The sequence below is a fragment of the Pelodiscus sinensis genome, chromosome 8 (assembly GCF_049634645.1).
Source record: "Pelodiscus sinensis isolate JC-2024 chromosome 8, ASM4963464v1, whole genome shotgun sequence".
In the NCBI taxonomy this organism is placed as follows: domain Eukaryota; kingdom Metazoa; phylum Chordata; order Testudines; family Trionychidae; genus Pelodiscus; species Pelodiscus sinensis.
Window position 1 is genome coordinate 49844951 of NC_134718.1, and position 15788 is coordinate 49860738.

The 15788-nt window shown below is 39.4% G+C and overlaps 1 protein-coding gene across 8 annotated transcripts in view; it reads right to left on the reverse strand.

Moving 5' to 3' along the window:
• MGMT (O-6-methylguanine-DNA methyltransferase) overlaps window positions 1-15788 on the reverse strand; it is a 325802-nt gene that overhangs the window by 228198 nt on the left and 81816 nt on the right. The window contains exon 4 of one of the 8 annotated variants that reach the window (XM_075935257.1): window positions 3835-3904. The exons of the other annotated variants lie outside the window; for them this stretch is intronic. Coding sequence (XP_075791372.1) covers window positions 3835-3904 — 70 coding nt within the window. The remainder of the gene's footprint in view (window positions 1-3834; window positions 3905-15788) is intronic. 8 annotated transcript variants of the gene reach the window in all.

The window sequence follows — 15788 nt, forward strand, 5'->3', positions numbered from 1 at the left end:
AAGGGAATTATATCATGCAATACTACCTGGTTTTTGTGTCATGAATTAGGAAAAATTAAGCTTCTCCAGTTCTGAAATATACCCCCTTTTTTCTGCTAAGCATATCCTAAATACGTTACCATGAAATAACAATTATTCAGTTTAGCTACATGCACAACTGGAATTCTTCCATCCAATTTTAATCTCAGGTTGTGTAGTCTGAACCTACTGAAAACTGTTGAATGAAACTCCCCTTCCTCCCCCTTATCCTGAGAAAATGGCTACAAGAAAAGCATGGGTATTTAAGAATTTCATTTAAGTACTTTAAATATGAGGTAAACAACAAATTTGGAAAGAAGCTGATAGAGGAGAAGGACTATATCCCAAATAATAATGTACATGGATGCCTTCAGAAGTTAAGTAATTGCAGCAGACTTTTATAGCTCCATAAAAGTTATTTTTGACAGAATCTAAAAGTAAGATATCTGAATTAGATTTGGTTTCATCCTAGTTTATTGTTACTAATTCTAATAAAGCTGAGGAACCCATACGTTTAGAGGGCAGGTATTTAAGACTTAGATGCTTAGTAGTCACATGAAACTTCAAGAGAAGGTTTCTGGAAAGATGACAGTTTGAGTAACTTGGAAAACTTCCTTGGTTTTCAAGCTTGAATCTTTGTTTGGGTCTCAGTCTAAAGCTGGAATTCTCTGACCCACATAAATATACTGATTCCAATTTGCCTGATGTATGAAAAACTGAAATCTTTATCTCCTCTGAGCATCAAAGATAAATACTGAATTCCATGACATAGCTGCATTGGAATGAGTGGCTTACAAATCAATAACAAGAACTATTAACATGTTTCTTAATTATTGAGGTCCTTGAACAATACACAAGTTACACTTATAAACTTACATTTCATGGTGGATTACTAAATGTCATTCAATCTAAGATATGATTAAATGTATATAACTCTAATAGAAGATAAAAATGTTATCAAATTGCACATTCTCCTTTCTTCTCTTTTTTCCCCTTCCAAAGTTATGCTGAATTTTGCACCTTTTAACGTTTCTTTGATATTTTCCCATAATCTTTTGGTGTTTTAAGTTATCTGTGTACTGTTGGATTCTGTTAAATGTATTATCCTAATTGTATATTTCTTTCTTCCTCTTTTCTGTTGTTGCTTGCTTGCTATTGTTTCATACAAGCAGTATGAAAAATAAAAACATTTTATAAAAAAAATATTTTCCAGCACCAGACAGGAAAGAAACCACTGAAAGACATGCTGTCATAACTCAGAGGATATCCTCTCTTTCACATTGAGAAATAAATCTTAAAACCCAGAGGAGATCTGCATAAATGAAGAGCAGCTGAACAACCTCAGAGTCACAAGCAATATTATCTTGCTCACAGAGAATACATGTGACCTACAAGAGTTGATAGAGGATCCCAACCGTGACCAACAGAAATTGCAACTAACAATGAATCTGAGTAAAATGAAGATCTGGCTTAACAGACAAGCATAAGACAGTCAGATCAGCAGAAATAGGAAAATTGGAAAAAAAAAAGTAAAAATACTTCCACCTTAGGTAGCTGTTCAAGACAACATACTCAGGGAAGAAGTCAAAGAAAATTAGGCCAGGTTTCAATGGATTGAAAGGGAAAAGAGGAGAGACAGAAAAGACCAAGATGGAACTTTGAATAAAACTCTAACTTACGAGTTTTCCTCCTTTGAAGAGCTAGCCAGAAGGAGTAATTCCAGAAATAGAAGGTACTCAGTTTCAATTGAGTTTAACATAACTTAATGCCTATTAGTGACTGAGCCTTTCCACAATATACATAATTTGAACGTTCAACAACTTTTCGCAAATGTGGCCACCCTGAGTAGAGTGCTAAGAATTATACGTAAAGGACAACCATGTGGCTCAAAGAATATTAGTGTGTTTAGCAAAACACCATGTGCTTTAGGACCCTACTGCCTACTGCCACATCCACTGACAACCTGAAGTCTACACCTTTATAAATTAATAATTTGATTACTTGCCTCTCTTGTCTATTTCTAATAAGCATTATGAAATATCTTTCTTTCTCCAGCACATGACTTTTGGACTTGTGGACTGCACAGTGAGTGTCTTGGGGAAAAAACCCAAGACGGGTAACCATGTTAGTCTGTATCTACAAAAGTAACGAGGAGTGCTCTGGCACCTTAGAGACGAACAATAAATCTGTCTCTAAGGTGCCCAGGACTCCTCGTTTTTTTCAGGGGAAAGAATCCTCTCACCTGATTGGCTCTTGTGATGCAAGCATTATTCCATCTGGCTACAGGAAAACTTAAGGACTTCTTAGTGGAAAACAAAGGACCAGAGGAGTGTCCATCTTCTTATGAACTTCATTATATTGAAACAGAAGTTCAAGGCCCTTCAAGTGTCTACTGTATGCTAATTGACCTCCACAGGTTGTTTGGGTTTGGGGTAATATAAAAGCAAAACTATTTCCTGTCATTTGTGAAACAAAGAGTTGACTGAACCACCCCTCACCGAAACAATTGGTCATCATGGACTATGCAGTATTGAAGCTATATGGGGAAAGCCCTAACACAGGTCCTTTTGCTGGTTTAATTTGAAAGAAACAGGAAAAAGGAAAAAAGGAAAAATAAATGAAATCCATTGAGCTAACGTAGCTAAAGTTTAGACTTATGTAATGTACCTCAGTCTACCTTGCCAGCTATACTTTCTGGCTAGCAGAAAGCAACAGCTTAGTGTTATTGATAAAGATTCAGTAAGAAGGCTGTTTGTGTTTGTTATTAATGTTAAGGCAGGAACAGATGAGATGGCCCATGTGACAAACTAGTGTCATACTTTTACTCTTAGAATGGTTTTCTTCTTTCAGAGTTTTAATTTAGATTTTTTTTATATAATGGAAAAATGTGTAATAGTAATGGTTACTTTAATCTTAGAATATTTTGTATTCAATCTCTCTTTACAGAAACAACTATGAAATCCTTACCTGTATGAAGCATCTATGTAATTTTTATTTGTGTAAGTGAACAATGTGAGTTTGTTTCAAAACAGATTAGTTTGAAGGTCAGCACAGCATACAGATGATCAGAGGAGGAGCCAGAGACATGGAGGCAAAGGAACTATCGAATGTGAATATAATATTCGGTGACAAAGGAGGGGCTGATTGGCAAACCTGAAGTAAGATGCAAGCACTCCCAATGTGTGAAAGGAACTTTAACCTGGTAAACAAGAAAAAAATACCACTTTCTCCTCTCCAATTTTTCATTTAAAGCACATGCTATCAAACTTTAAACAATCCACCACTGGAGATGTTCAGAGATGGACCTCTACATAAGCGCAATATACACATGAATAATATTCTTTTCCTAATTAAAAATCTATTAACTTCAATATCGCTATTACAAAAGCCGATTACAACATTAGACCTGCCAAATACGTCTAAATCAATTGGGAAAAATTCAGCCTGACTGCTATTAAGAGTGATGATTGATTACCAACATTTCACATTTGTAGTCTGGACATGATAAAGTATCTGGAAGTTAAGTTGCAATTTCAAAACAGCCCTGATCACCAGCAAACACTTATTTTAATAAGAACATAACAATGGTCTTACTGGTTCAGACCAAAAGTCCATCTAGCCCAGTATCCTATCCTCTGACAGTGATCAATGACAGATGCCCCAGAGGGAGTGAAAAGAAACAGGTAATCATCAAATGATCCCTCTCACGTCATCCATTTCCAGACTCTGACAAAAACAGGCTAGGACACCATTCCTACCCATTCTTGCAAATAAGTACTGATGGACTTAACCACTATGAATTTATCTAGTTCTTACTTGAATCCTGTTAAAGTCTTAGTCTTCACAACATCCTCTGGCAAGGAGTTCCACAGGTTGACTGTCCACTCTGTGAAGAAAAACTTCCTTTTGTTTTAAACTTGCTATCTATTAATTTCATTTAATTACCTCTAGTTCTTATATTATTGGAACAAGTAAATAACTTTTCCTTATTCACTTTCTCCATATCTGTCATGATTTTATAGACCTCTATCATGACCCCCCTTTATATAATCTTTTCTAAGCCAAGAAGTCCAAGTCTTTTTAATCTCTCTTCATATAAGACCTGTTCCAAACCCCTAATAATTTTTGTTACCCTTTTTGTAGTATTTCCCAATGCCAAGGTATCTTTTTTGAGATGAGGCAGCCACATCTGTACACAGTATTCAAGATGTGGGGGTACCATGGTTTTATATAGAGGCAATAAGATATTATCTGTCTTATTCTCTATCCCTTTTTTAATGATTGCTAACATTGTTTGCTTTTTTGACTGCCACTGCAAAACTGAGTAGATGTTTTTACAGAACTATTCACAATGACTCCAAGATCGCTCTTAAATGGTTTATAGCTAAATTTGTCTCCATCATTTTGTATGTGTAGTTGGGATTATTTTTTCCAATGTGCATTACTTTACATTTATTAAAACTCAAATTCATTTGCTATTTTGTTGGCCAAACACCTAGTTTTGTGAGATCCTTTTGAAGCTCTTCACAGTCTGTTTTGTTCTTAACTATCTTGAACAGTTTAGTATCATCTGCGAATTTTGCCACCTGTTTACCCCTTTCACCAGATCATTTATAAATACATTAAATAGGATTGGTCCCAGTACAGATCCTTAGAGGGACATTACTAGTTACACCTCTCTCCATTCTGAAAACTGATCATTTATTCCTACCCTTTGTTTCCTACATTTTCACCAGTTATCAATCCATAAAAGGACCTTCTCTCTTATCCCATGACAACTAACTTTATTTAAAAGTCTTTGCTGTTTGGTGTTTAATTAAGAGTCTTTTCAAAGGCTTTCTGAAAATCTAAGTGCACTATATCCACTGGATCCCCCTTGTCCACATGCTTGTTGACCCCCTCAAAGAACTCTGGTAGATTAGTAAGGCATGATTTCCCTTTACAGAATCCATATTGAGTGACGAGAGATGTGACTGTGAAAGTATTGTTGGGATTTTGTGGTTCCCAGAGACTCAGGTGCTGGGCAGAATCAAGGGTCTTCAATTCAATTCGATTCAATTCAATTCAATACTTTATTCAATGTGCACAAAGGGAGAGCCCCTGGTACTAAAATCAGCCAGAGCCCCTCGAGCAAGGAGCCCCTCCCCTTGCTGTTTTATAGCACATGGTTACAGGTTACATAACACAAACTTCTAAACCAATCATATTCAACCTTTCCATATATGGCTTTGTTTGTCACATGCATGCACCTCTCCACTCCACATGCCGAGCTCACCCCCCTCCCCTTGGCCTCCTCCAGGCTGTTGCTAGGGTGGTGAGCCACAGTATGCCTCTCCATGCATACCCTTCAGTATCAATTTAAAGATTATGAATCCCCAGACTTTCTATTACAAGTCCTAAAAATTCACTCAAAAATACATTAAAATCAATTTTGAGCTTTAACTCAAACCTCAAAATTCTCGACACATGATCATTCAAGTACGACTTTCAGACATCTATCTACTTGAAATTAGCATGGTTTTCCCCACTAGTGAATTTTTTTCCCAACAATTCACAAAAATTAGATTATTCTGGGATAAAATATTAAATGTGATTTTCATTTTACATTTAGATCTCTACATAGTTTTATGTAATTAAACCAATTATCAAATGTCTCAGAAAATCCCACATTTGACATATCCCACTGCTACTCCACATATGTAAGTTACTGCATACACTAGTATGGAATAAGGTCAACATCAAAATGAAATAGAGTTATCTTCAATACACGGGGGATTATTATGGACATTTAAAATATTTAGAAATCTTAGAAATAATAACGTTAAAAAGTAGATGGTTTTAATGTTTCTATCTTTCCAAAAATAATATGTATCTCAATAACACTATGGTTGTCTTTGTAATATGACTGAACTCATGCTTCCTTCTATTCTGATCTTTAAGAAGCCCTGAATCTTACCTGGACATTCTTTTCTATGGTAAGATAGGATCAGAAGGATGGCAACTGATATAGATCAAGAATATGTGCCCTGTACACCAAAGCTTATCCTTTGTCACTCTTCCTCTACTCAAAAGAAATTTCAGAGATGCAACTGAATTTAAATTAGTTTCAAAACATAAAATGCACTCACTTTTTGCCTAAGTGAAAAATTGACTATTATGCCACTGTAACTAAGACTCATCAACTATGCGGAACAATGGCAATACCAGTCCATCAGGAGACTGAAGCCAGGAAGAGGAAGACAAAAGGCCACAGCTAAACATACCCACAAGGCATCCTCTGGCATCCTCACTCCAGCAACTGACTGGGGAGTTAAAACACAACAGGTTAAGAGTGTTACATGTTAAGAAGATAGAATATAAAGGGCATTACTGTTGGAGATCTTGACAACAAAAAGCAATGGCGCTTAGAAAAATTAGTCACAGAAATCCTTGAACTAAGTTGTACCAGACACAGATGAACATATATTGCTGGAGGGGAGGAGGTTCTTACTTCCTGCTGTTTACCAACTTATCATACTGTCATGATGTGAAGTTCTATTCATCTATATAAGTATAAGAAACAGTCAAAGAAGAGATATCAAGTAAGGCTTTAGGTCTGAAGGCATCATTGCACTCAAAGAAAATAAAGAGTGTATTTACAAGAATTATCTGGACTGAAAGTTCAAAAAAGAATGGATGTTTATAAAAGCGTTTTGAAATCTTCCTCAGAAATTCTGTACTTTCAGATACTAATGTTCACGTCATCTACATTAAAATGGATCTCTCATCTTGACCTTTACCAGGAAGGTTATACTGAAAACCAGAAATATACTACTGCCCACATGCATGCTGAAATCCTCATGTTAATTATTTACATATGAAAAAGATTTTGTTTAATGTTGGAAACTTGATAGAAATATGATCTTTTCTTCATTGACCTAAGTCATAGGGTTGACCATTTACTATATATTAACAAAATCTCTGAAGTGCCCTTACATTTTTTGATATTGTAGTTATAAATCAATGAATTGTACATTTTATAAGTCAACATTTTCTCTTGTCAATTGTTTAAAAATGCTTAATGTCATTATACAACCGTACTTCCAATTATGCCAAAGGTATCAACTGGCCAGGATAAGTGCCTTTTTATATAACTTTTTATAAACACAATATATCAAAGGTAAAGAGAAATATTCTAATATTAAGTCCATATTTTAAAAGCAATATTATGTATATGAATAATTTAGATTCAAACCCTAATCTCACTGAAGCAGTATCTTTGCCATTGATTTTAATAGGACTAAGATTTGGTTGTATGTAAATTAAATGTAATGTTTGCAGACTAAGCATCAGAAGTATTTAGGTAATTTAACCACTAGTTTAAATGAACTTGTTTCAAGATGGAAAGGCTAAACATAATGAAGCTAAACACATAGGTGAAGAAAACGTCCAGGTGTTTTCTGCTAAGGGTGAACTATAAATATCCTATAGCACTCTTCACAAGACTGAGGGTTTTCCTTGCTGTGCTGGTCACAATCTCATTTCTCCATAGTGCTATGCAGCATACTGCCTATTTGTTGCTTGCTGTCCTCCACCTCGCAGGCGGCTGTATTTCAGTAATGCTATGTGTATGGTATGTACAGTGTAGTTCAGCCCCTGGGGATTTTGACGGATGAAAGATGCTATATAAAATATATTACTATATGTCCAACCAGATCAGTCATTTCCAATTAATCCTTGAGTGGGTTTTTTTCCCCCCAGTATAACTTTTTGTTGCAACTAACATTATTGGAAAAAGCAACATCAGACTTTGATTTCCAATAAGCGATATATTTACCTCACTTTGCTTGAACATAACAATACTTTTATTAATTTTTTTTACTTTAGGAAATAGTGCTAGTTTCCCAAAGAAAAAGTCTTTGACCAAAATATCAGAGGATATTAAACTGAAAAGTGATCTACTGATGCAAATCATTAAATCTATTTGCATTTGCTTACTGAACCCTATCACAGAAATTAAACTACATAGAGTGGGGAAAAGGGCTGGTTGTGCATGGTTAAAAGGAGACATCTTGGAGGATCCAAGCTCTATGTCATTAATTTTCTCACTTCCCCTCATTAACAAGTAAAATGTTTTTACTGCTTGAAAAGTTTTAATAAATAGGAAAAAGCAGGGCAGCTGACATAAGTTTTTAATGTAATATACAAGAGCTTTTAATATTTTTACATATATTAATGAAAATATTAAAATGTAAAAAAAGTTACATTGAAGAAAAAGCAAAAGAAATAATATTTTGACAATAATGGGATACCTTTCAGAATTTTACTTCTGGCAATTTCTAGTCTGGCACTTTCTATGTTGTTGTTGATCAATGAACAATTGAAATGGGTGTCATCTAATGCACAAACAGCTAAGCAGTTTACTAAATATCCTCACATTCAATTCTGTGCTCTAATAAACTTCTTTTTTAAATGAAAAACTATAGCATACAGGGCTGCCAATGGGGTGTGGTGGAAGGGGCACCTGATCTGGGGCCTGAAGATTTTAAAAGGACTGAGGCTTCCACTAGCTGGAACCCTGGGCCTTTTAAAATAGCTGTTGGAGCCACAAGCAGTGTGGGGCTATCAGCACTGAAGGGCTAGGTAAGGGAAGCTAGGCCCCAACTCTGCACCTTTTGGAGGCCTGGAGCCTCCCCCACAATTTGCCCAGGGACCCAGCAATTCTGTCAGAAGCCTTGATGGCATACATCTTAACGTGAAGTCTCAGTGGGCCTCTACAAATTCAGTTCCTAACAAAACAATCAAGACAAAACACTTTTCCTGACAAAACACTTTCCCCCACTTCGTTAGAAGGTTTGTCAGTTAGAGTTATAATCTTCTGCAGAAGATCTTATCTTTGTTGTAACACTAATCGAACCTTTGTGGAAGCCCAAGCTGCATAAGCCTACTCCATGAACCTACTGATCATCCTTGAATTTTACTAAGAGTCAATGTCTTCATTTTTTGGTTATGCATTCAAACCTTCTGTTGTTTATCTGAACCTTTTTAGACATTCATTTCTGTATTAACAAACACCCATTATCACTCATCTCATGCTCTGTTTTGCTTGACTTCAATGATCTATCTGAAAGGAAGAACAGTGGAAAAATAAGTAGTTCCGGATATAAGCAGAGAAAAGATGCACAAGGGAGCCCATTGCTTTTCTGATGATCAACAGGATTCCTAGCCCATACTATGACTACTGACTCTCTGCAATCATAGGTGGGTTCAAAGCAGTTTGTGCCTTACAGCAGTGCTGTATTTCTTGGGAGGCCAGCCAAAATCTAGCAGACTTCAACAAAAGAGGTATATTTTATGGCTATACCCATTCCAATAATGTCTAACTGTTCACTGACCTATACAGAGATGCCACATAGTGTACCCTTCAGCAAGAAAAGCTTGAAATGGAAGTCATTCTTTCCATTGGATACAACTGCCTGAGAGGGGCAGTTCACTAAGGGGCCCCATGTTTTAGAAGGCCCCCAAGCCTTCTGTGACGAGGCTTTGTGACATGGTGTGTGGGGCTGCAATGTTACTCACTGTAATTTAGCTTGTTGGCCCCTTTGTCATGCTATAAGGATGAATCGGCCAAACCCAGTTGGCACTGTGACCCCATGTACCTGGTCACAACACCCAAAAGAGAGAACTAGGACTAGCCCCACATACAAGAGCCACAGCTACATCCTTGCCCATCAACTCCCCAAAACCTAGGGGGCTTTTTTTGGAAGTGAGAGGACCTCAGTTTCAAGTTTTACCCTGGGCCCACAAAAACCACTATGCAGTACTACCACTGGATTCAGTAGCAGTCAGGCGGCTTTGCTACCAGTTTCACGATACTTATGTTCCATAGTCTACTGCATGATCCCAGAACAACACTGAACTTTTAAACATGCAAAGTGCAATTTGTGCCACAGGTACTGGAAAAGTCCCAGAAATAAAGCTGTAAAAATGCCAAGTTGCAGTAGGAAAGGATATTGACTATTCCTGCCAGCTGATAGAGAAGTGTAATCCGTATAACTGCAATTCCGTTCCTATCTCATCCAGAGAGGATGGTCTTGAATCTGCCACTAGAATGAGGGCCAGAATGCTTGCTCTATTAAGGACCTGCCTTATATGGTAGTGGTGTAATATTACAGGACATTTGTGATAAGAGAGAGAGATTCTTTCCTGAAGAGTTTGGTTTGATCACAGACAAAAATTCATGCTTTATTAAAGATCTATTTCTTCTATACTAGAAAAACACATCTTTGCTCTATTTTTGAGTGGGTGCCTATATAAAAGTTATATCACGTATTACAGTACATAACTATTTTTGCCAACCTCAAGAATCACAGCTGTAAAATACAAGCACTTGTTTTTCATAGCATTTCTTAGTTTGGAAGTCATAACCAACTATTTTCCTATATGTTTATACACACATACAGCTTTCTGTGCTAGTAAAGTTCTTTGCTCTTAAACAGATTTTCTTTTTAAAATCCCATTTCTATTATGATGTGAAATATTATAGAATTTGCAAGGTTTAATATTCAACTGAAGGCAAATGTAAAACAATACATCAATTTGAAAGATTTAATATTTAATTGGAGACAAACATTTTTAGTCCCAAAATTAAACTCACGGTTTTAAATTTAGGATTTTTTATATATTCTTAAAAGACTTTTTGCATCAAATTTAAGGCTAAGACCATAACTGTAAAAAAATGTGATGAGTGGTTTCTAGCTGAATCTAGCAGTGCTACCTTTATGACTTATGGACGGTCATGTAACAGAGCTGTAACAATATAGGATAACACATCAAAAGAATGCATGCCATTGATTATAATGGAGTTACACAGGATTTTCATCAGTTTACATGAAAATAAAAAGTGGCTTTCACCAATCATGCAAAATAAAGCTATTTGCCATCCACACAAACCAGCACAGCTTAGCTGAAATTATTTTTCAGATAACATAGGAAGAAAATGTAGTTGAGACAGACTGGATTTGTACCATCTGGAAGGCCTTAATGGGGGTCTGTAAACTTTCTGCTGGCTTTTGGGGTTAATTTTGTTTAAGTTTTTGAAATGTTATTTCCAATAAAAAGTTTTCTTATCTAGATGAAGGTATAAACAATCCTATTGCATCTCCACAAGAAACTATAAAGAGAAAAACTAGCCCAGTTTATTTTTAATAAAAGGAGGGCTATGCTATATAATAACTCTTCCTGCCACATCCATTGAATCTGCAGAAATAAAGATTGATGCCTGGATATTTCTAGACACTTTTAGCAGAGGAAGCAATATTTCTTTTCTTTAACAAAAACTCTTTATGTTTTTTAGTGTTTTGTAATAATTTGAGGAAAAAGTAAAGGCATGTTTTTCCTATCCACCCATCAGAAATCTGCATGTTTTAATTGATGACATGAAAAGACAAAAATGCCAAGAAGATATAGTGGATAACCTGGTGCCACAAGCCAAATGACATTTTGAAATAAAAAGCTTTATAGAGATGCATGCTATACCACTGCTACATATTCCTTTTAGGTTTATTGTTCTACACAGACACCTCTTGTATATTTTCACATTTTAATATTTAGGCACAGAACAGATTATATACTGGGATTATGAAGGGCAGAAAAATGTAGATTTACAGTAAGTGTTTTAAAGATTACCCCAGCCCACTTTTTATTAGTATTCTCCCATAGACTGCCCATCTGCATCCCTTTCTTGGTACCATATTACCACAGAGCATTTAGTTCCAACAGATTGATGAAATAATGGAATCCTTGTAAAAACAATTTTTAAAAAAGCCAATCTGAAGTAGCTAGCAGAACAGTGCTGAGTTTCAGTTACAGTAACATACAAAGAAAGCATTTTCAGCTTCTAGAAAGAATAATGCAGTCAACTCTGTAATTCACAAAAAATAAATGTCAAAAGTTTGTTCACAAACTTGTATCCCCAACCCAAAGGCACACTAGGTTTCCACTGTCCCCCCTGATTCGATTTGTCTTTGAAGACATCTTGGAACAAACTGAATGCTTGCTTCACTAGCTGAAGGTTTAACTGCTGTTCATTCACGAGTGCTGAAGTCTCCCTAGTGCCTCAAACAAGGAGATTTGGAGTGATAGAGCTTTCTAAATGCTTCATCTACGGTAACCAGCTAGGGAGGGTAAGATGACTTTCTGGAGAAAGGCACACGATAAGAAGCTTTAAAAGTAACAGCATGGATTCCATCAGGAACAGGCATAACTTGAAGATTTATAATCCCTTGGCTATTTTTCTAAACCACAATGCAACTATTCAACTTTGCCAGTGGGATGCTGAAAATAAAAGCAAATATCACCCCAAAAGAACCACTGAACCTTCAAAAGTACTCTGGTGCTTTTGAGAAAGAATTACTGCAAGAGCACAAAACAACAGATGGTTACTATTAAAGAATCTTAAATAGTATTTGGGAGGCAATATGGGCCAATGGATAGAATGCTACAAACGATCGCTACCACATACCAGCTGTGTGATCTTGGACAAGACATTTCCCTCCTCCTCAATTTTCCCAACTGCAAAATGGGGATGATGTTACTGATCCCTTAATAATGCATTTTTATACCTACTGAAGAAAATAAGAGCTAGATATTAATATATTTGTTATATTATTCCATTATCTTGTGAAGTTAGTCTTACATTAACCAAATGAAGTACAGAACATGAAAACCGTATCAATTTATGCTAACGTATGCAAAACCCATTGTGAATTACTTTTTTCAAGTTAACATGTATACTGAGAAAACAAAAAACCCGGGGATACTGCAACACAAAAAATGTATTTGGATCATCAGCCAGTTGCAATTTATTCTCAGTCATTTTTGCTACACCTCATAATATATTACTAAATGCTCTGTGGTATACTACATAAATATATTGTCATATTTGGGCCTGATGCTGACCCACTCAAGGGTAAAATTTTAGCACTGACTTTTGAGGAACCAGAAGCAGGTCCTTACAGAAAACAAAATTTACTACAGTGCTTGTATAAATATTAGCTAAAAACTGAGGGTATGTCTACACTACAAAGTTAGTTCGAACTAACGGACGTTAGTTCGAACTAACTTTAATAGGTGCTACACTAGCGCTCCGCTAGTTCGAATTTGAATCGAACTAGCGGAGCGCTTAGATCGAACTAGGTAAACCTCATTTTACGAGGACTAACGCCTAGTTCGAACTAGCTAGTTCGAACTAAGGGCTGTGTAGCCCTTTAGTTCGAACTAGTGGGAGGCTAGCCCTCCCCAGGTTTTCCTGGTGGCCACTCTGGCCAACACCAGGGAAACTCTATGCCCCCCTCCCGGCCCCGGACCCCTTAAAGGGGCACGGGCTGGCTACGGTGCCCGTGCCAGGTGCAAGCCTGCCAGCACCCAGCTAGCAGACCCTGCACCTGGCACGGCACAGAGCCACCCACCCGATGCCCCCCAGCCCACCCCCTCTTGCCGGGACCAGGCTGGCGGCTCCCGGGAGTTTGCCCTGGACCGCAAGAGGCGGGCACCTTCCTGGGCTAGTGCGGACATCGTGGACCTCGTCCACGATCTCCGCACTAGGCACAGGAAAGTGGCCGTCTAGGGCAGGAGAGCTGCCAGCCTGGCCACCCAGGACCAGGTGTGCATGAAAATCAAGGGGGTCCACTGAGACCCCCGACACTGAGCCCTGAGCTTACAATGGCCGTACTGGGTCAGACCAAAGGTCCATCTAGCCCAGTAGCCTGTCTGCCAACAGCGGCCAACCCTAGGGACCCTGGAGGGGATGGACCGAAGACAATGACCAAGCCATTTGTCTCATGCCATCCCTCTCCAGCCTTCCACAAACTTTGGGCAGGGACACCACTCCTACCCTCTGGCTAATAGGACTCCATGGACCCAACCTCCATCACTTTATCTCACTTCCCTTTAAACTCTGTTCTAGTTCTAGCCTTCACAGCCTCCTGCAGCAAGGAGTTCCACAGGTTAACTATTTGCTTTGGGAACAACAACTTTCTCTTACTAGTTTCAAGCCTGCTACCCATTCCTTTCCTTTGGTGTCCTCTAGTCCTTCTTTATGGGAACTCAGGAAGAACTTTTCTGAATGCACCCTCTCCACCCAACCCCTGCTTTTAGAGACCTCTATCCTGTCCCCCCTCCGTCTCCTCTTTTCTAAGCTGAACAGTCCCAGTCTCTGTAGCCTCTCTTCATATGGGACCTGTTCCCAACCCCTGATCATGTTAGTTGCCCTCCCCTCTCCCAGCCTTTCTCTTCCCCTCTCCCACCTCCTTTTCCCAGTCTCCCCCAGTTTTTTTCAATTAAGACAGAGTCAATGTTGGAAGAAACGTTATCTTTATTTTGTACATCAATAAGAAGGGAGGCTAGGGAAGGGTAAGTGGAAGGAGGTGAGGGAGGAATGGGGTACGAGCCCCCGATGGGGAGGACTGGGCTGGCTCTGCGGGCTTCTGGGGGTGGAAGCTCTCCTGCAGCCCCCCAATTACTCCCTCTCCCCAGATGGCAGCCTGCGGCAAGTGCAGCCGGGCTGATGGCCGAGTCGTGTGATGTGCCCAGTGTGGGTACTCCGGGCACTCCAAGCCAGAACTTCTTTGCAAGCGGGGCACCCCTTAGAACTGTGTGTCCGGGGTGGAGGTCGGGACCCTTTAAGCGCAGCCCTCGGCTAGCCTGAGACAGCATCTCCACGCTCTAAGTCCTCCTTTTATGCCCTGCCGGCACTGCTTCCGGCCATCCTTAAGCCCTGTTCAGAGTCCACTCAATGTGGACTTACTAGTTCGAACTAGCAAAACGCTAGTTCGAACTAGTTTTTAGTTCTAGATGCGTTAGTTCGAACTAGCTTAGTTCGAATTAACTAATTCGAACTAAGTTAGTTCGAACTAGCACTGTAGTGTAGACGTACCCTGAGAGACTTTACTAGGATTTATGGCTTTTTAGGGCATTTGCATTAAATGTTATTACAAACTAGTGAGGTTCAAGCATGCTTTAGTGAAAACAATGGTTCTCATTAAAAAATCAACAGCTACTTGCAGCACATAGATGTCAGAAATACCTTTTTTCTGTTTAAAACAGGAAGTAATCATAGAAACTGTCATACTTTCACACAAATAGTGCGTTTTATGGCAATGACCACTTATGCATAGAGGCAGTCCCCGAGTTACGCGGATCCAACTTATGTCTCGCCCCGGAGGACGGGAGCGGCGGGATGCCCAGATGCACCGCGGTCCCACCGCCCGCGTCCTCCGGGGCGAGAAAAGCTGCTCCGCGTCTCCCTGGTCTGCTGGGGGAGGGGGGTCTGGGCTCCCCCCAGCAGACCAGGGAGACGGGGAGCAAAGTCTCTCGGTCCCGCTGCCCGCGTCTCCCTGGTCTGTGGGGGGGGGGGGGGGGGGGGAGGGAAGGGCGCGCAGCTAGTGCGCCCCCCCCCCCCCGCCAGCAGACCAGGCTTTTCTCCGGACACCTGTGGTAGAGCAGCTGGGGCGCTGCCGGTTGGTCCCGCAGCACTGCTCTGGGCGCTACTGGACCAACCCGGCAGCACCCCAGCTGCTCTCCCCCAGGCGTCCTGATTCAGCCACTGCTGGTCAGTTTCAGCAGCGGCTGAATCAGGACGCCTGGGGCAGAGCAACTGGGGTGCTGCTGGGTTGGTCCAGTTGCGCCGAGGAGCGGCGCTACTGGAGCAACCCAGCAGCACCCCAGCTGCTCTCCCCCAGGCGTCCTCAAGTCAGCCTCTGCTGAAACTGACCAGCGGCTGACTACAGGAA